This window comes from Lepisma saccharinum, chromosome 8, assembly GCF_977018435.1.
Source record: "Lepisma saccharinum chromosome 8, izLepSacc3.1, whole genome shotgun sequence".
In the NCBI taxonomy this organism is placed as follows: Eukaryota; Metazoa; Arthropoda; class Insecta; order Zygentoma; family Lepismatidae; genus Lepisma; species Lepisma saccharinum.
In genome coordinates, this window is record NC_139236.1 from 24,671,503 (window position 1) to 24,693,862 (window position 22,360).

The following is a 22,360-nucleotide window of genomic DNA, read 5'->3' on the forward strand; positions in this document are numbered from 1 at the left end:
CTCCATGGACTGGATGAAGCACTTAGCAGGATCAGGTAGTGTGTTGGGAAGTACCGAACCGTCTGCACTCAAGGTGCTGTAACGCATCAGCGCGTTGTTGTCTTTGGCGCTTCTGCGAAAAGTAACGCGCAAACCACCCTTCCACATAATCTATGTGTAGTCGGAGAAGAAACCAGGAAGCAGACGCATGGGAAACAGTACTGTGTGACTTTGAGTTTTGATTTTTGTACCTGCTTCGAATCCCCCTGCCTGGTAATATGCTGCATCGGTCTTGGAGAGTTTCAATGTTCCCACAGCTGTAGAGGTAATCCCGGGGTAGTCAACCCTATCGATGACGGTGCCATGCTTTCTAACTTCCACCTGCGAGAATAAGTACGGCACAAAATTATCTACGAGTCTTAGGTTTGCGTTGGTGGGGAATGCTTCGCTGTTGTCTCTCTTCACTACATCAAACTTGACATACAAATCGGCTCTGTGGGGGTGAATGAATCCATGCCCGACGTCCACGTCGTATTCTATCTCTCTATTCGCTTCGTTGAGGTTGGCAAACGTGCGACGATTGGGAGGGAAGGACTGCAACTCGTAACTTTCGATTTGCTCCATGATGGTTATTTATTATATGTTAATCTCCACGACGGCAGTGGTCGTGGCTCCTGCAAAATCAACCACCTCTCCCTTCTCGTTGGTAATTGCCAATTCTATGTTGTCTATGCGATTACGAGGTACAGGAAAGTATATCGGTGGGGAGGGTGTGTAGATAATTTGCTCCATGAACTCAGAGTTTGGTTTAAATGTAGCGATAATACCTGTCTGCTTGTGACTCCCTGGGATGCCGTCCGAGGATTTGGTGATCATACCTTATGCCACATTGCAATGAGTATTCAGAGTCTCGATGGCTAGAAATTTAGGAATGTTAGCACCAATGTGCTTGATGGCAGGTTCGAGCTTTGTGTTGTTCTCGAATCCCAAAAGCTCTCCGATGGTACCCAGGTCTACGGTTTCCGTGGCAGACACCAGTTCCACCCTGTGGGTTACAGAATTTTGCGACTGCAGTACACTTCTTGGCAATTGAGCCTGCAAGGTAGACAGGTTGTACTGGCCAGGGGTGATGCTGATTTTTTCGCTGCCAATTTTGATGGTATTGTTGTGTACCGTCACGTTAGGTATCAGGTACATGCTGTAGAATGCACGAAGAGCAATAGATTTAGGATAGATGATATCGTCATGCAATGTGAGTTTCAGAAGCGAATTCTCGCTCGTGAGATGGAATACTCCCATAGTGCTTTAGGTGCCACAATGCTTTCTGAAAATCCTCGATCGTTGGGTTATTTAATTGCGAGTGGAAGACAAGCATGGAAACGCAGAGATGGCCACAGTTCACATCGCTGAAACCCTGGATGCGTTCGTCATTGTAGTAGACGTTGGCAACACTGAGATACTTTACCAACCCAGCAGGTGGCGTGCCTCCGAATGAATCGAAAACAAATACTTTGTTGTTGTTGTTGGTTTTGAGGTAGCATATCCAATGTGTCCCTGGATTTTCGTAACTGTCCAGGTTAACCACGCCACACTCTTTTCTCTTCACAACAGAAGGTAGAGAATCAGACATGAAAACGCCCCTGAAGTGTTTCACCCAAAACGATTCGATCAAAGATTCAATATCGAAGTTGGACAAGGGCTCTTCTTTTTTTTAAACTTTTTCAAAGCTTTGAGGTTGTTTTTTCGCTTTTTGGTCACACCTTTCCCCTTTTTCTCCATAGCCAGGTTATGGCGTTTCTGCTCTTCCAACTCGGCTTTATTCTTTTTTGCATCGATGACGGTCATAGCAATGGCGGCACTGCCTCCTGCCAAGCTGCCTACAGCGCCCAATGCTGCCAAGATAGCCGGGATGCTGAATATGAAACCTCCAGTCTTCTGCTGCTGCTTTCGCGAACCTTGTAACCTCCTCAACTGAGGAATATTAAGCAGCTATTTCATTCCATGACCTTTTGCCAAGCAGGAATGTTTCTTCTCGCGCTGCTTTTTGGTGAGCAATCCATCAAGAGCTCCGAGAGACTTGAGGTTTGCGTAAGGTATTTGGTAAACGACACCTTTGGGTTTCATGGTGATAGTATGTTATTTATATATATCGTGAAAAGGTAAGGCTTTGCCCCCTAATAGGTTGGTTATACAAGTTGCTTTTTTTTCACAAGGGTTATTTATTTACAATCCCCACCCCAATTTTTGTTTTGTGTTCATGACGATGGTCGTACCCAATGCAGCAACCCGTTCACCTAGCGAGGCATCTCTGCTGACGAGTCTCCCGAAAGCTGCATGCTCCAACTTCCTGTCGGCATCATGACGTGCGTCGAGATCTGTGTGAGTATTGTAAGCAATGTCGTGGTCATTGCATGCAGCGTCCAGTGGGTTCACTCCCCTGTCTCCTTTTTCCAGTCGCTGTTCGAGTTTCGTACCCGGACCGCAGTACTGGTAACCCGGCAGGTGCATCTCGAAGGGCAGCTTGTTGATAATATCGTTCACGAGACCTCGACCCTCGGCTACATTCCAGAATTTCGGAGGCAGGGTGTTGATGATTTTGATGAGGTACCCTATACCCTTGCTGTCGTTGACAATGAAGTTGCTAAGCTTGGTGCTAATCATGTCCACGATGCCCACCTTCTCGTTGTGGAAGTTGCGATTGCCTGCATTTTCTTCGCCTGCGATGACCAGCAATCGATCTACAAGCTTCCTTACGTCGTCTACCCAAACAAACTCTTTACGTAGGGTATTATAGAGTTTGACACCGCTGCCAGTCTTGAGCTGGGTCCATATTGGCTTGATGAGGTTCCTGTACTTTTCTCCACTGCTAGATTTCACGCGATTCTGTGTCGCATCGTTGTTTTGGTACAGGGCGTCCGTCATGATTAAAATTTCTGTGTAACTTTGGTAATCCTCGTCTGTATAATCTTTAGGTTGCTTCTTGGTGATAAGTTCCCACAGTCCCACGGTGCCGGGATACCTGGTCCAGCTGTTCTTCTCGCCCAAATTGATTTTCACGTCGTCACCCTCGAACGTGACTTTTGATTTCCCAATTTTCCAAACTACACCTTCGTTATGTTCCATGGTTGGGTACAATCGAATTTCCCGGTGCTTAGGTAATCCCTCGCCAACGGACCCAGCTCAACTAGCTTGTCCGAAGAGGTACTGCCTAGGGCCTGACGTCTCGGAGCCGGGGCAAGTTCGAACGGAGTAGTGTGAATGCTGGATATCGGTGTGGGTATGGTATAATTTCGAGCAGTAAGTGGCACAAGCTCGTTGATTAACTCTTTGTTTTGCTCGGTAACATCTTTGATTTCTTTACCAAGTCCACTGATGGCATCGATGATAGGTTGGTCCTGACGGTTTTTCTCTTCGTAAATTCCACGATTCTCGGATTTCCACCCCTTAAACCGTTTTGCCAGGTAGCTACGCAGCTTCAGGTTGTCGTCTGCAAGTTTGCGTTTCATTTTTTTTTGTATGTAGTTATTTATAATAGGTCAAGACGTTTCTTGTAACGTTGCAACGTTAAGAAAATTATTAATTTTGTTTCTGTATTTTCCGTTATTGGGTTTCCTCGTCATGTCTATTGTGACGAATCCGAAATCATCTTGGTTCCAGCATGAAGAGCAAAATTTGGAAAACTGATTGTAGTTTATGTCCTCACCCACATAATCATCGTAAGCGTGTTTTAAATTGGTGTAGTCTTGACGAAACAAACAAATAAAATTAGCATTGTCTCGGAGTAGCTGCTTGTGGATTTTGGAAAAGGTCTGAGCAAGGTAGAAGCAGTCCATGCCTCTGTGCCGACCCTGAGTAAAAAAATTGCGAATTTCGTTCTGGTTCTCCAGGATCACATCGTCAAAAACCACCACCGAATTTTCGAGACAGCAATCTAGTGGTATCACTTCAGAAGCAAATATAGCTATGCCTAGTCCCTCGTACAGTTTCGACAGCTGGCGATACTTCGATTGCTCCAAACTTTTGGAGAAAACGTACAGGTGCCTGTTCTTCCAGTTTAACCAGTTGGGTGCAAGAAGAAAATTATCAATAAGCAACGTTGTTTTTCCACATCCAGAAGGTTCAACAATAAGGCAGCGAATGTTGTCGGGTAGAAGCTCGCCAGTTATGCTATCCTGACGTTCCGAGGGAAAATCTGGCAGTCGCCGTACCACGTCCCAAGCACCCGTTACACAATCACCTCGTTTGCGTCGATCCAACTTTTTTCCTCGAATCCCAGCCATTTCACCAACAGTTTGTCACCTTTTCTACGTAATACTTTTTCAATAAGATACGTGTCGGGGTATTTTGTTTTAGAAAGTTCCTCTTCGTAAAATCTTCCTTTCAGAATTTCGTCGCGATTATCTTTTATTATATACGTGTGACGGTTTCCGGGTAAGACTCGAACTACGGTAGTTCCGTACTCCAATTTTTTGTGAAGCCCTTTTCAAACGCACGCTTAAATTTACTGATTCTGACCTGATCTCCAATTTTGTATTTCAGTTTCTTGCTTGTAAATTTGTACTTTGGACAATAGACCGTAGAAATCAAATGCTGCTCGTTAGATTTGTTAACGTCAACTGGTTTCATGTTTATCGTGCGATGAAAACTGTAATTATAGCTGTTAACGAGTTCCGGAAGCATGTCGAGCCACTTGTAATTCCCCTGAAGCGTGAACTGTTTCCACAGGCGTGTTTTGAGAGTACGGTTGAAACGTTCCACTACGCTGGCTTTGATGTGACTATAGGATGAGTAATGTTGAATATTTCGTTTTTGAATGAATTGCTGAAAAACAGAGTTGTAGAATTCTTTCCCGTTGTCTGTGTGAAGAAATCGAGGTTGCCTGCCACTTTAATCGAAAATAGTTTTGAATGCTTCCACCACGCAGGTTCCTGTTTTTGCCTTGAGGGGTAAAGCCCACGCAAATTTTGAAAATCTGTCTATGATGGTGAGAAGATACTTGTATCCCTTGTTGATTCTATGTAAATTCTTCAGGTTGCCACTGCTTATTTCCACAAGGTGAGCCTGCCACAAGTCGTCTATGCCTTTGGTAACTACCGCCAGTCGTTTGTAGTTTCGCCGTGCAGGTTTGTGCAGCTCGTTCACGATAGCCTGCCTAGACATTGCGTGAAAATAAGAATATAGCTTGGATGGGATTTCTGGCCGCAGACAATGCCGGGTTTTCTATGTACAGCTTATCACCTATTTCTATGTCGATAATTTGAGTGGCATCTTCGGCATAGGCAGCATCGGGACTTTCGGGGTGGGTGTAATCTACCAACTCCACTCCTCTTATTTTAGGCTCGTCACTGATGTTCGTCACGGTCATGGTTGGGTAGTGGGTAGCGTGAGGCAAAGACCAGTATGAAACCTTGACGAACTGAAGTGTGCCGGCGAGGAAAAACTGGTGATAGGCTTTGGCAGGAGTCAGCATGTAGAGTTTGGCACCCGGATGGAAGAGCGAGGAAAATTCCCTGTTTGGAATGCTGTACAGTTCGATGACAACGGTGGACTTCAGATTGTCGATGCTGGCGTTGAGAGTGTTTACGTTGGTTCGAACCTCGCTCTCCACATCCTCCAATCTACCGTTCACCGATTCCAGGTGTTCCTCGATAGCACGGACAACAGTGTCGTAATCGGGCTTGATCTTCACATCGACAATTAGCCTCTAGAATTTTTCGTTTAAGTCATGTAGTTGGGTACTGAAATTGACTATGGCCGATTCCTGGCTCGCCTCGATGCTGCCAATTTGCTCTTTCACATTGGCGATAATTTGCTGCAGACTTTCCACGAGTGTCAACTTGGAGCTCTGGGTTGCGAGGTCGTGGACCTGGGTTCTAATTTCCGCAAACAAGCCATGTAGCTCGCTTATGTTCTGGTTGGTGGGTAAGGTTGCAACAGACTCCCGAAGCAATTCAATTTCGGTTTGGATGTTTTTGATGTCGTCGGATTTGAGTATTCGGTTGAGAGCCCTCTTCACGCTTTTCAGTTCCTGCGAGGTAGGCAGGGTGGCCACCGTGTTTTGGAGCTACTCCAAAGCTTTTTTCATCACATCCAACTCCGAGGCAGCAGCAGCAGCACGTATGCCTTCTTGTAATTGTGTTATGTCGTCCTGGGTGGGGGTGGATTGTTGCAAAGTTTCCAACTTGGCCTGTATGTCGTCGATCAAGTGATGAAAATGAGACAACTCTGATTCGGTGTTTAGATTTTCCAGCTTGGTGATCTGCTGTTGGACGCTGGCCAGAGTATCCCTGATGCCAGGCAGTTTGGATTCCAGTGCTTCGTGTACGTTTGCCAGATCATTTTTGATGACGGCGAGAGCATCCTCAATATGTGCTATGGTGCCTTGCAGCTTCCCGAAATCCTCGTAGGTCTCAAGTTGGAGTTTTATGTTGGCCACGCTACGGGCAATGGCATTCAGCTCGCTGGACGAAGGTAGATTGTCGATAAAGTCTTGTAGCGTTTGGAGTTTAGTTTTGACTTCGTTGATGGCTGCATGCAAAGCGTCCGTTTGAAGCTCAGCCTTGATGCTTTCCAACGTAGGAATTTCGAACGATTGAAACTGTTCGTGCAATTTGGCAATACTGGCATTCACGCGATCGTAGTCATCTTGAGTTTTTATGCTCTGGATAATGTTTTGCAGTTCAGTCTGGATGGTGCTCGTTTGGTTCTGCAAGTGTCGCTTCAGCTTTTCCACGTCGGAGGTCTGCGCTTGCTGCAGCTTCACAAGTTCGTTCTGTAGCTTGCCTACACTCAGTGCCAAGTTGTCGAAGTTGTCTATCGACGCGAGGTCGGTGTACTTTTGCAGCAGCGATTTGAGCTCGGCATCGATCTTGAGTACGGGGTCCAGGCACTGAGACTGCAGGCTAGCTATCTCTGACTGCAGGCTGGAGTTGAGCGTGGACTGCAGAGCCTGCAGGTCGCTTCGCAGCTTCTTGACCCTGACGTCGAGCATGAATAGCTCGTCGCCTTGGTAGTCGCGCTTGGTGTGGCCGAAAATGTCGTTAGGCATTGTTGCCACTGTGGTTATTTATTATAGGGTAGGTGATTTTCATTTCTATGAAGAGAGGGATGAGTTTATCGTAGTCGTCCAAGAGCTCCACGTACAGGCGATCGCCAGCAGAGACATCGTACGTTGTAGTCGCATCCATCCTATCGTGCTTGATGCGATAGATGTTCTTGCCTGAGGAAACCTTGGCCTCCCCTTTGTTCTCGGGATTCATGTCGAACTTAAGTTTGCCGGAGATGGGGAACTGGTAATAGTTCAAGTTGTTGTTGAATACGTAGAAGATTTTGCCCACATCCTCGTCGTACTGGGTCAAAATGCTATTCAAGTGTATAATTAACAGACCGTTAAGTTTAGATAGCATGGAAGGCAGGAGTTCGTCGAAGCTCGACGACGACGTGGGCTGGACGGGCACTTCCATAGCTTGCTTCCTGAAGCCAAACAGGTTCATAGGCATGGTTATTTTATGGAAACATTTTCTAGCCGTAAGGTTAAAATTGGCCAGCGAGGAATTCAGCTGCTGAAAAACCCCAGGAAGTATAATTTTCCCCGTCCCAAGGCCTACCTATTGTTAAATTTCTGTATTCTGTCGTCGAATCCTATCCAACAAACCTAAAATCGTCATCCTAGCTCAATTAGGAGCCAAGAAAATCAATATCTTGGAAAACATCTTAAGATATTTGTCTCAAGAAAATGTTCTTGACAGGCCGGAATTGACAATCCGGAAGTCGACTTTCTTAAAGATTAAGATATTTGTCTTAAGACGTCTTGCAAGACGCTGAGAAGCAACTATGCGAGCCCCACTCCGAGCCCCATTTTCGGTTGCTGAACTCTCCATTTGGCCCTACTCTTGATGTTGGTGAAACCCCATCGTAAAAGACTATGGCAAGAGCCCAGTAGGTTGGCAACCTTGAGCGCGCCACTTTCGCGTTTGCCTTACGATATTTTCCGTTAAGGCTGCAAAAAACGCGCCACTTTCTGGCGCAGAACTGTCTTTTTACCCCTACTTTTCTTAATGTTTGTTTTTGCATTTATGTAATTCTGTTTATATAAAGGATACAGCATTCAACGAAAGAAGTAACAGTAGTTGCGTGTATTACACATATAATGCAAATGTAAAACAGTAAATAGTTACGTCGAAATATAAACTTTTACATGCAAATCTTGAGGTAACTATCGTTTTTCCCTAAATACTACAAATACATAGATTTTGAAGATTTTCTATACGATATTAAGGAAGTAAATTTGTCGGAATCATTAGCGATTAACAGCGACTCGATGCGCCTCCGTTTGTTGATCTGGCAACGCCGCGTTCCATTTAACCCATATTGACTTTTAAGGTTGAGACGCTCTATAGCATGTAGAAATTAACTGGACTGTGACCAGACTGTCTTAATGCACTTCCAGACACAAACACAGACTCCGAAACCTTACATTTTGTTGGTTTTTCAAACAGTATTCAGAAATCTACGTACACAGTGGTAGGGCTCCCAATCGCCGGCATGTTGGAAGCTGCTATGTAGGACCGGGGCCTCGCAAGGGTAACGGCGAACGTGGCCTTCATTGCAGGCTCATCGAAGCAGGGGAAAGCCTTGCGGGCGTCCGTTGGTTCGAACTGCGTCACAGCCATCCACCTACGAAAGCGAACTTCAGTAAATTCCATGTAAAATAGGGTTTCTTCTAGTAAGCATGTAAACAATTAGGAATTTACTACAATTGTAGCAATAATAGTTATCTCCTGTGTGTTGGAAATGGGGCACCTAGAATTCACACCGTACCAATACATAGTAGTCAAATTTTATTTTCAAGTATTTCATTTAGTTCTTATTCAACTAACCCACAGGTAATTATTGATTGGATATGGCGGATTCTGTTACAAAAATAAGGATTTAATGGATATTGTTTCCAAATTTAACTGTCTACAGTGTGAATGTTTGCAATGGGTGTTTATGACCAAAAAAAAATTTGTGTGCTTGTTTAGAACTTGGTTTCTTTTTTAAATAAACAGAACATTATATCAGATGTAATGATAACGTTTGTTATAGTCCACGTGTTTACTTCCTTGACGTCCAAGAACTGAAGGAAGCCGCCGCCACGAACGTGGGTGGGGTTAAACAGCGAGCGAGTTATTTTCGTCCAATCACACTCAACCTTCAGCCAATGGGCGCAGCTCTCATTCTGCTCGTCTACTCCACGTGGAGTCTCAGTCACATGACTGCGGATACGCTGTTGCCGTACTTTGCAACTTCAATGTGGAGACCGTGGGAAGGTGCTAGTGAGGGGAAGGGCCTTGGTGGCGTAGAGTAGATGTGTGGCAACACTGTGCGTTGAATGTGATTGTTGCAGCTGCTGGGCGCGCTCCGTGGACATCAAAGCCAGCCGGTCGTTAACGTAGCTAGCGCATCGACTATACAGGATACCTTGATTTTTCATTTTTGTGTTTTAACGATGCTTTTTCGGCTACTTTTGCCTAATCGCGACGATGAGGATTAGTGATGCGTTACTCACAAAGAACACCCAAGCCGGGATTCCAATCGTAGCGCGCTGTGCTAACCACTACGCCACGGAGGTCAACTGTACTGCTTACCTCTCCTCTCCATTCTCCATATAAGAGCTCCTGTAGAAACCGTGCATGTCGTCATTCAGTTTCCCAGTAAAGCTGATGTTCATCTGGTACTTGTGGCCACACATCAGACGCTCGTTCAGGGCGACCACGTAGAACTGGCTCTTCTTGACGTACAGGTGCTGCCTTATGGATATATGCCTCTGGTCCGTGCACCGATGAACAGATACGGTGTCCTCGCGTATCGACAGATCCAGAACGTGCAGGGTGATGTTAAACGTGGGCTGTGTGACGTTGAAAGCTATCCTCTCTTCGCCGGTGAAGGTGAAGTTCCCGGGTTGTAGAAAGGGCAGAAGCTTTACGTGGTAAGATATTGGCTTGATGGCGTCTGGCAAACGAACCATCTAGCATATTGTTGACCGCAGGGCTTGTTTCATTGTTGCAGGGCTTCAAACAGTGGATGTACACAGCGACAATTCCGAGAAAGGGGACCAGTAGATGCTGGGGACTTATGGGCATTGTTGACAATCAGAAGAGAATTCTGCAATACAACAATGACATGTAGTTACTGAAAACAATCTTTACAGCGCTATCCTGGTTATTCTAAAAGTTGAAGTCCACTTTATGTTCAGATGGGTTAATCGGGAATGGACATACAGTTTATAGTGGGATCAGGTCCTAACCTAATCATACTTTGGTGAAGGGTGAAGTAATATATGCATGGAAAAACCGTAGATGTTCTAATATACTCGGACAGTGATTAAAAATGTCTACAATAACACAACGTAAAATATTTAAATACTATAGTTTTTCCATAAATAAATTCAAAACTTAAGTTTCCCTTCATGCGTTAAATTTTTCTCTTGTATTTCCTAAAAAAACACTTTCATGCAATATGATAAATTCAAAACGTTTTGAATTCTAAACCCTCTGTTAATAAGTATAAATAGATTAAAATATTTTAAACAAGTATTTATAAGATATTTTCGTGGATATGAAACTAGAAAAGTTAGGATTAGACAAACAAGAGAGTAAAAATAGAGATAAATATATTTAACATCTTCCAACTATTTTATATTGAAATTTATAGCTATACCCACCTACGTATAACTAGACTAAGGTTTCCCTGTAGTTACAGTTTTTACGGGTAAAAATCAATCACAATATAATTTGATTGAATTAATAAGTGTTTCATATTTTATCTATTTTGCTTATCTAATTCTACGTACTAATTCTACGATCTATATATATTTATATTTGCAGAACTGTATTAGAAATAAATAACACAAGCAAGATATTCTGCGTTAAACTTTAAAATATTGAAGTTAATAATGTTTTCCAAAAGTAGACAATAATTAAAATTTAAATTTCTTTATCACCTCTCATTAGCTTTTCATTACACTGTCTTGCCTCAAGATAAGATAATGGTATGTTACACACGTAATTGGATTTATACGAAATGCTGAAATTTGGTGGTTGCAGTCAGCATTTAAGTAAATAAATACAGTTTTGTGCAGAGTTGGATTACGGGGTTTTATGAAGAATTATTCATTTTGAAATAAATACCTGTCCGTTGGTAAAAGTTTATTGGGTCGGGTACCCTATTCTACACCCTCGAATTTTGAATTTTTTTCTTTTTCATTATGAACATTATTTGATCCTATTTGTGAATAAAAAAAATTGGAGCGCGGAAAGAAGTATTTACGACTGTACAGCCGTTTAAAGTTGAAATTTTGTCGTTTGAAACGGTTCGCAATTATTTCCAATTTCTAGATCGTGATACTAACACGACACCAAATTTTAACTATCGATCTCAACCTAACTGAACTAACCTATCCACGCGCCAATGGTTCGTGGGGCTAGCGCCAATGGTTCGTGGGGCTAGCGCCAATGGTTCGTGGGCCTAGCGCCAATGGTTCGTGGGGCTAGCGCCAATGGTTCGTGGGCCTAGCGCCAATGGTTCGTGGGGCTAGCGTCAATGGTTCGTGGGGCTAGCGCCAATGGTTCGTGGGGCTAGCGCCAATGGTTCGTGGGGCTAGCGCCAATGGTTCGTGGGGCTAGCGCCAATGGTTCGTGGGGCTAGCGCCAATGGTTCGTGGGCCTAGCGCCAATGGTTCGTGGGGCTAGCGCCAATGGTTCGTGGGGCTAGCGCCAATGGTTCGTGGGCCTAGCGCCAATGGTTCGTGGGGCTAGCGTCAATGGTTCGTGGGCCTAGCGCCAATGGTTCGTGGGGCTAGGTTCCCTGTAAGTCAATTACAATGTCCCGTATGTCTCGTCGAACAAAGTCCTCTATGTCCTTCATCCGTTGAACGTGTGTCAATCTCATATTTAGTCCTTTTGTCTTAATTCAATGTCACACAAATCAATTCCAATGTCTAAAGTCGCACAAAACAATTTCAATGTCTCAAATATCCAATCCGCCAATAAATTACATAAATAATATATTGAAATCGCAAATTATCCCATTGCACAAGTCATTCATAACAAGAAAAAATTGCAAATTATCCCATTGCACAAGTCAAAGATAAGAAGAAAAAGAAAATGTTCAGACGTGCGCCTGTGACATGAATCCAAGATGCGCCATGATCAAATCCCTGCAAAACCGTTTCGACGTTACATAAGGAATCTAAATATTGAAAAACGTAAGTTTCCTAGCACGTAGATCTAAAAAAATTACTTTCCGCGCTATTTAGAAACATCGTTTCTTATGAAGAACTAATTTTCGAAACGAGAATATTTGAAATGTGCGAAAAATCGAGGGTGTAGAAAAGGGTACCCGAGCCAGTTTATTTATGAAAAACACAATCATTGACTTACCTTTGGCTTAAATTTATTTTTATTCCAGTTTCGTTGATCACTCAAGTACCATATGTAGACTTTTGAAAACAACACAGCCTCATGCGAAAAGTTTCTCGTGTATTATTGTCAACAACATTAAGTACTACATAAAACTACGATCTCTTACGTTAATAAACAGTAGCTTTTTATTTTGTCAATGTTATATTACTAAGAAAAATATATGCTGTCGATTATTTCCAAATATAAGCCCGTAAGAACCGTGTTCCATGTTTTTAAATATATTCATATGAATTTCATACCATTTATCCTCGTTTCTTAACAATACACCACGACACACTGCTGCTACCTCTGGACAGTTGACTTAATAATAATCTTGAATTGGTCATTACTATCTTGAGGTAGGAAACATACTTACTGAAAATCTAGTTACAGAACATCTGATCACAGATATCTATTTCCAGAAAGGAAAAATGAAAACTTTCTTTAGAGCATTTGGTCAGTTTTGAATAGTATGCCTAGAATAGAAATATCTGACTGACCTCATCTCTTAGTAAGAATTTTATATCTAGGGCTCTGTGCCAGCCCTTTGTGATGGGCCTCACAACAGAAGATTAGAATGATTTGTGAACTATTAATGTTAGTGACTAGTCTACCTCTCCCGTGATTTTGTTTCGGTAAATGTCCTGCAATTAACCAAGCACTATAAATATTAATGTAATTACAGTATTTTTTCAAATGCATTATATTATATATAACGGTGTTCGGTAACCATTTGTGCTCAATCTTCCACACTCGAGTAATAATAGTTTCATATTCATACACTTTCATACACGAACAAAACATTTCTCGAATTGTTCATAATTTCCTTCCCCTAACATCCACATCAAGCAGCAATTCAATTAAATTTTCCTTAAGTACCCACGGTCGCTACTTAGCCGTGATATTAATCTGTGATATGGTCTTCAAAAAGGATACGCCACGTCTGTGAGAAAAGTTGATTCCAAAGTTACTAGCGCCGCCAAACGGATGACTTGACGGCCCTTGCATGCACAAGTATTGCTCGGGAAATTGTCTCTCTCTCTCTCTCTCTCTCTCTCTAGCCTTCTTAAAGCCGAAGGTTCATGGCTGCAGCAACACAGGCCTTCCATCTGTCCCTATCTTGAGCAAGATCTATATACTCTTTTCCATCCATACCGATTTCCTTTAGGTCCACCTCAACGTTGTCCCTCCATCTTCGTCTTGGCCTTCCTACAGGTCTCTTACCATCGGCAAATTGTCCATGACTATATTAATGAATTTTTCTCTTGCATCTTAGTTATTATTAAATATGACGGTACAAAAGTTGTTAGGAACTTGTTAAGCGTTTTGTTTCAATTTTTGAAGTTCGTTGCGCTAAACGAAGATGATAAACTTGATGATGGACAATTTGCATGGTAATAATAATTCATCCCACTCTACAACTTGGAAAAATATGTGCATAATATCCATTTATATACGATTCAATTATTTTTTTATAGTTCTTATGAACATTATCACTGCTATGAGTGCTCAGTTTGAAAAGAAGAATTAAATTCCCGTTTCTTTTAATTTTTCTTCGCCTTCCTCCTACTAGTAAACCAGTTACCGTTCTTAGCTTTCGATTGACTCTCCCCTTGTACAGTGGGATCCATGAGTATTGCTCAGCAATTGTCCATGACTAATTTCGTTGGTTTTTATCTTCATCCTACGTATTTTTAAGGGCTGTATTTTTACGTATACTGGTTCAGAGGTTGTAAGCAAAGTGTTTGGTATTTTGCGTCAGTTATTGAAGCTCTCATTGCATAAAACAAAGGGAGTAAACGTGGTTGTATTCAATTTGCTTGGTAAAGATATTGGTAGGCAAATTGTCCGCCACTATTTTCATTACTTTTTTTTCTACATCCTGTATTGTTTTAAGGAATGAAACTATGTTGGTTCGAAACAGACATTGTTCTCTGCTTATTGACGTCATAATTTCAATTCATTGTAATCACATTGCGTAACTGAGACCGAATGAAAATGATTCTGGACAATTCGCCTACTGTTTCTTTCGCCGTTGGGTGTACACTGGCCTCAACAAGTACTCCGGCAGTTTGCTACTTTATACAGCATATTTGCAGAAGATACAATTCAATATACGCTGTATAAAACACACCTTATTACTAACTTCGTTGACCCTGTACGTTCACACATCCACATATCCCAAGTACTAGAGGCATGTCCCTCTTTCCATCCCAGTGTACCGTACTTAAGATACTGTTTAATGTTTTATCCCCATAAAACTTTATATAAAAATAACATGTGCGTAACATTTTAACTTTACATTACGAAGTATCTGCATTCGTACACTGTTGATTTTAAAGAAAAACTTATTTTCATTTTAAAATCGTTGTCATTCCTCGACGGTGCCTTGTAATCAAGGGGTCCCGGGTTCGATACCCGGCGGAGGGACATGGTGGTTCGGATCCCACCTTAAACTGTAGGTCCAGTCCCGATTAGCCTTACTGTGTATAAAGTGGACTTAAAACACCAATTCAATAATTCCGCGACTGCATATGAACCAACTCTGACTTCACTCCCTATGCTTAGATAGAAAATTTCAAGAAGAAATAACGATCCTGTATTACTATTAAATGTAGGCAGAATCAAAACCGATCACACTGCCATCTAGGGTTTTATCGGTCACGAAAGTATTCGGGAGCAATAACTTCCAATCTCACAGAAGGTAAACTTCTCTCATGCGAGTAGTGTAATTGATACTATTATAAACCCGAGAAATGAAGAGCCCCCCTCAGGCAGATTTGGCTACACTTAAAACTAGCTCAACATGCCCATATGAGCTTTTCGCTCAAGTGTGAAACCCTGTCTAATCCAAGATTTTGTAAAAATGCCCTCGGGAATTTCCTGTGAAATGAAGAGCCCCCTCAGATTGATTTGCCCACACTTACAAAAGTTGCATCACCCAGATTGTTGTCTATAAGCTTGTTAAAAATATCCCCCTCTTGATATTGCTTTGGATACACTTGAAATTAAGCCAAAATCCTCATAAAACCCATACCCACCCACACATATTTACTTCCGGTTTAAGTTCAATTGGATACCAGGTTCAATTTGTTTATCTAATATTAAAACAATATAATATGCAGAGCCCTTCTAGAATTGCTCTGTAACTCTCTCATTTCTTACATCATAAACATATGATTTTTCACCTATGAGAATAACACTACATATGGTGTCATCAGGGAGTGTATCGTGGAATTCACAGATAATTTTAATGTTTGTCCTGTCATTAACCACAACTTGTTTCCTTTTTGAGGTGGTGATGACAAACATGGGTCTCTGTGCTTTGAATTCATCTGGTGTGTAATACATGTCAGTATTGCCAGTAGTGACCCTTTTGTATGCTGTAAATGCTTCATATAATTTAAGGAAATCATCCTTGGACATGTCTAAATTATAATTTTCTCTAGGAAATACCTCATTTCTGCCATTTTTAAGATATATGTTCTTGATGTTGCAGTTATCAAATTTACTTGAATTTTTTTCCTGATTATTGTGTCTTCCAGTCTGAAACAGTACCACCACAAAATCTGGCATGTCATATTGTATACTGGAGAATGAATTTGTAGCATCAAACTCATAATAGGTACCAGTGGCAGGCTTCTGTACACATTGATATGTATAAAATTGTAAAGGTACCTGTGGATTTTTTAGAATATCTGCTTTGTATTTAAGAGCATAACTGGCTTCATATTCAACAACTGGCATTCTTAGCTCCATAGTCTGAATAAGGCACTTGCCTTCATCAGGTAGGGTATTAGGCAGAGCTTTCCCAGTAGAATTTAATGTACTGTACCTCATCAAAGCATTATTATCATTGGCAGCTCTTCTAAATGTGATTCTTAAACCACCCTTCCACATAATATCTTTGTAATCTGAGAAGAATCCTGGCAACAGGCGCATAGGGAACAGCACTGTGTGGCTCTTAGATATAATTTTATCACCAGCCTCAAATCCACCTATTTTGTAGTAAGAAGCCTCGGTTTTGGATAATTTTAGTGTGGCCAAAGCTGTGGAGGTAATGCCGGGATAATCCACTCTGTTTATAACAACACCATGTTTTCTGATCTCAATTTCAGAGAACAGATGTGGCACAAAATTGTCCACCAATCTTATATTTGAATTTGCCGGATAATCTGTACCATCGAGCTTTACAACATCAAATTTGATGTATAGATCTGCTCTGTGAGGGTGTATAAAGCCATCCCCTACATCAAGATCAACCTCAATTTCTGTGTTGGGTTGATTTAAATTTGTAAATGTCCTCCTGTTTGGAGGGAATGATTGTAGCTCATAACTCTCAATATTTTCCATTTTTTTTGTATGTATTTTTATTTAAATATTAATCTCTATGATTGCAGTTGTTGTGGCTCCAGCAAAATCAACTAATTCTTCTTTTTCATTAGTGACCATCAACTCAATATTATCTATTCTATTATGGCACACAGGAAAATATAATGTTGGGGATGGAGTGTAGATGATTGGCTCCATAAATTCAGAGTTAGGTTTGAATGTTGCAATGATGCCAGTTTGTTTGTGAGTGCCTATGCCATTTGATTTGGTGATCATACCCTCGGCCACATTACAGTGAATATTTAGAGTCTCTATGGCTAAGAATTTGGGTATATTAATAGCAGTGTGTTTGATGGCCGCTTCAAGTTTTGTGTTGTTCTCAAAGCCTAACAGCTCTCCTATAGTACCCAGATCCACTGTTTCTGTAGCAGATACAATTTCTACTCTGTGAGTGACAGAATTTTGAGTTAATACTATACCTCTGGGTAACTGAGCATTTAGAGTGGATAGATTATATTGCCCTGGAGTGATGACAATTTTTTGATCCCCTACTGCAATTGTGTTGTTGTGGTGTGTAATATTAGGGATCAAGTACATGCCATAAAATGCTCTGAGCGCTATTGTTTTGGGATACACTATATCATCATGTAATCTAAGTTTCAATATTGAATTTTGGCTGGTGAGATGGAATACCCCCATGATGTTTCAGATACCACAAGGCTTTTTGAAAATCTTCAATTGATGGTTTATTTATTTGAGACAGATATCTAAGAACAGATAAACACAGATGTCCACAATTAACATCTTTGAAATTTTGAACACGGGCATTATTGTAATAAAGATTAGCTGATTTTAGATATTTTACTAAATTTTCAGGTGGAATACCTCCAAATGAATCAAACACAAATGCATCATCTTTTAAATATTTAAGATAGCAGATCCAGTGAGTGCCCTGATTTTTGTACTTATCCAAATTAATTATGCCACACTCTTTGTTGAGTGGTTGTTCTGGCAAAGAATCAGACATGTACACACCTCTAAAATTTTTGATGCCCAGTGGCTTGATTAAAGCTTCAATATCTTGGTTTGTAAGCGGCTCTTGTTTTTTTAAAACTTATTCATGGCTCTCTTAACACCTTTGCCTTTTGTTTCCATGGTCAGGTTATGGCGCCTCTGCTCATCTAATTCTGCCCTATTCTTCTTGGCATCTATTACTGTTTTTGCTATGGCAGCTGATCCCCCAGCCAAGCTCCCAACAGCCCCGAGAGCAGCTAAGATGGCAGGGATAGTAAATATAAATCCCCCCACATGTGATTTTTTTCTTGATTGCTGTAATTTTTTTAATTGGGGGGTACTAAGTAACAATTTCATACCATGGCCATTTGCAAGACAAGAATTTTTTTCTTGCGCTGCTTTTTGGTTAGAAGATTATTAATAGGCCCAAGAGATTTGAGACCTGCATAAGGTATCTGATATACAACGCCCTTGGCCTTCATCCTAGGTTTATTATATACATATTCACAACCCCCAAACCAATTTTTGTTTGGTATTCATAGCTATGGTGGTCCCCAATGCTGCTATTTTTTCACTTAAAGAAGCATCTTTGTTTTCAAATCTACCAAATGCAGCCTCTTCTAATTTCTTGTCTGCAACATGTCTCTTGTCAAGATCAGAATGTGTGTTGTATGCTATGTCATGGTCTCTACAAGCAGCATCTAGGGGATTAACACCAGGGTCCCCTCTGTTTAATCTATGCTCCAATTTTGTACCGGGACCACAATACTGATAGCCTGGAATATGTAGTTCAAATGGCAGCTTGTTTATGATGTCATTAACCAGCCCCCGACCCTCAGAAATATTCCAAAATTTAGGTGGTAGAGTATTAATAATTTTTATAAGATATCCAATCCCCTTAGTGTCATTCACTATAAAATTAGACAATTTGGTGCTGATCATGTCCATAATTCCAACTTTTTCATTGTAAAAATTGTGGTTGCCAGCATTTTCTTCCCCAGCTATCACCAGCAACCTATCTACAAGTTTCCTGACATCATCAACCCACACAAATTCTTTAGGCAGGGTGTTGTATTGTTTGATCCCACTACCTGTCTTGATTTGTGACCATATGGGCTTGATTAAGTTGTTGTATTTTGCTCCACTGCTAGACTTGACTCTTTTTTGTGTGGGATCATTGTTCTGGTATAGAGCATCTGATTTTATTAATATTTCTTTGTAATGCTCATAGTCTTGATCTGTATAGCTGCCAGGTCTCTTCCTAGTCATCAGTTCCCACAATCCAGGTGTGCCGGGATACTTAACAAAAGCACCTTTTTCTCCAAGATGAGATTCTGAATATACAATCAGATCATCTCCCATAAATGTTACTCTGAAATTACCAATTCTATGTATGATGCTACCATCACGCTCTGTGTCAGCATATAAGCCAAAAACCTCATCTTTGTTGTCTTTAGGTGTGCTTAAATATTTTTGAGCAAGAAGACCCAATTCAATAGGATCCTGAGTAGCTTCAATTCTTCGAGGAGCAACAGGACTAGGTGTATGAATACTAGAAAGTGGGGTGAATGGATAATCTAATATGTTTCTTGCAGCTACAGGTACAAGCTCTGTGATCAAATTTTGATTTTGCTCTGTAACAGTTTTGATATTTTTACCTAATTCACCAATACCATCAATAATAGGCTGTTCTGTTTGCTTGTGTTTTTCATAGATTCCTCGTTTCTCTGATTTCCATCCCTTAAATCTTTTTACAAGATAATCTCTTAATTTAAGATCATCAATGATTGGCCTTTTCATGTTTATTTATATATGTTTCAATGTCTAGAAAATTGTTAATTTTATTTCTGTATTTACCACTATTGGGTTTTCTTGTCATATCAATTGTAACAAAGCCATAACTGTCCTGGTTCCAGCACCTACTGCAAAACTTAGAAAAAATTATTGTAGCTCAAATCCCCACCTACATATTCATCATGTATGTGTTTGAGGTTGGTATGGTCTTGATGAAACACACATATAAAATTGCTGTTGTCTCGGATCAGCTGCTTAGGAATTTTAGAAAAAGTCTGTGCCAGGTAGAAGCAATCTATGTTTTTGTGTCGGCCCTGTGTAAAAAAATTTCTAACCTTGTTTTGATTATCCAGTATAATGTCATCAAACACAACAACAGAATTATCGAGACATTCATGGAGTGGCTTAACATCTGATTCAAAAGTGGCTATATCCAGTCCATGATATAGCTTCATCAGTTGCTGATATTTTAATTGTTCCAAGCTCTTAGAGAAGACATACAAGTGCCTGTTTTTCCAGTCTAACCAGTTGGGTGCCAATAAAAAATTATCAACCATTAGTGTAGTTTTACCACAAGCAGATGGCCCAACAATAAGACATCTAATATTATGAGGCAGCAACTTGCCATTTCTCTTAATCTGCTGTTCAGGTTCTGGCAATCTTTTTATAACATTCCAGGTGTTCATAGTATCACTTTGTTTGCATCGATCCAGCTGTGTTCTGGGAGTCCTAGCCATTTGACAAGTATCTTGTTGCCTTTTCTGCGGATGATTTTTTCTATGAGATATGTGTCAGGCTGTTTAGTTTTGTTGAGCTCTTCTTCATAGAACCTGCCTTTGAGAATTTCTCCTTGGTGATCTTTTATTATATATGTGTTAAGGTCCCAGGTTTAACTTGAACCACTGTAAATAATTCAGTGCTCCAGTTTCTTGTAAAGCCTCTTTTGAATAAGTGCTTATATTTGCTGATTCTTACTTGATCACCTACCTTGTATTTGGCTTTTCTTGTTGTTGGCTGATATCTAGGAAAATAAACAGTGCTGATCAATTTTTGCTCATCAGAGAAAGTTACTTCAGAGGGTTTCATGTTGATTGTGGAATGGACCGAGTTGTTATATTTATGTAGAAGTTCTGGAAGAATATTAAGCCATTTATAATTACCTTGAAGTGTAAATTGTTTATACATATGATTTTTTAAGGTTTTGTTGAATCTTTCTACAATTGAGGCCTTGAGATCACTGTAACTCGAGTAATGTTGTATTGACGGGCTTTTAATAAATTGTTGGAACACAGAATTATAGAATTCTTTGCCATTATCTGTTTGCAAATAGCGCGGTGATCTTCCACTCTGATTGATGATTGTCCTAAAAGCTTCTGTAACACATTTTCCAGTCTTGGATTTGAGTGGCACAGCCCAGGCAAATTTTGAAAATGTGTCTATGACAGTGAGTAGATACTTGTAGCCCTTGTTGATCTTGTCTAAGTTTTTCAGGTGTCCACTTGCTATTTCCACCAAGTCACCCTGCCATAAATCATCTATGCCCTTTGTGACTACTGGCAGTCTCTTATAATTATGTCTGGCTTGTCTGTGTAATTCATCAACAATAATTTGTCTAGACATAATATGCAAACAAGAATATTGCAACTATAGGGTGTTCAGCAGCTGATACTACAGGATTTTCTAAATACAGTTTGTCTCCTATATGTATTTTAAATTCCAGAGAGCCATCATCTTCAGCATAAGATGTTTCTAATGTATTGGGGTCTGTAAAATCCTCTAACTCTACACTGGTGATTTTTGGTTTGTTGTCAGCATTTGTTATTGACAAGGTAGGGTAGTGGTGTGCCTGTGGTTGTAGCCAATATTTGATTTTGATTGGTCTAAGTGTGCCCCCAACAAAAAATTGGTAATAAAATTGTGCAGGGGACAGCATATATATTTTGCCACCTGTTGTAAATGGTGAATCATATTCTTTGTTGGGGATACTGTACAATTCAAGAATTACTGTATGTTTAGGATTCTCGATTATGCCTGTTATTTCTTTTTCTGCTGTAAGCAATCTACTTGTTACAGATTCAAGGTGCTCATTGATAGTCCAAACAACATCATCATGGCCTGGCTTGATTTTTATGTCCACAACAAGTTTCTTGTATTGTTGCACAATCTCTTGTAGCTGCGTGGCTAAAACAGACAAAGCATTTGCTTGATTGGATTCCATGCTCCCTAGCTGTTGCTTGATATTAGCCACAATTTGCTGTAAATTTTCAACAACTGCCAATTTTGAATTTTGAGCAGTAAGATCATGGACCTGTCTTCTGATATCCTCAAACAGGGCATGCAGTTCATTAATATGTTGATTAGTTGGTAGAGTGGCCACTGTCTGAGTAAGTTGTTTGATCTCTGTCTGGATATTCTTGATATCTTCTGATTTCAATATGCGATTTACAGCTCTCTTAATATTTTTAAGTTCCTGTGATGTAGGCAGATTTGATACAGTATTCTGCAAAGATTCAAGTGCCAATTTCACATCATTTAATTCAGAAGCATCAACCACACCACGCATAGCATCTTGGAGCAGGGCTATATCTGCCTGAGTAGGTGTTGATTGTTGTAAAATTTCAAGCTTTGTTTGGATATCATCGATCAAGTGATGAAAATGAGATAGCTCAGATTCAGTGTTGAGGTTTTCAAGTTTTGTGATCTGTTGCTGGACACTGACAAGGGTATCTACAATCCCAGGCAATCGGGATTCTAGAGTTTCTTGTACATTTGTCAAATCACTTTGCACTGCTGCTATT

At 40.7% G+C, this 22,360-nt stretch overlaps 1 protein-coding gene across 1 annotated transcript; it reads right to left on the reverse strand.

The window, feature by feature from the left end:
- Positions 1-8,480: 8,480 nt before the first annotated feature.
- Positions 8,481-9,988, reverse strand: LOC145991712 (aminopeptidase N-like). Its single transcript, XM_083127769.1, has 2 exons — positions 9,609-9,988; positions 8,481-8,655 (listed from the first exon to the last, which is right to left on the reverse strand). Exons 1-2 carry the CDS (start codon positions 9,986-9,988, stop codon positions 8,481-8,483), a joined length of 555 nt encoding a protein of 184 aa, XP_082983895.1.
- Between the last annotated feature and the right edge of the window lie 12,372 nt (positions 9,989-22,360).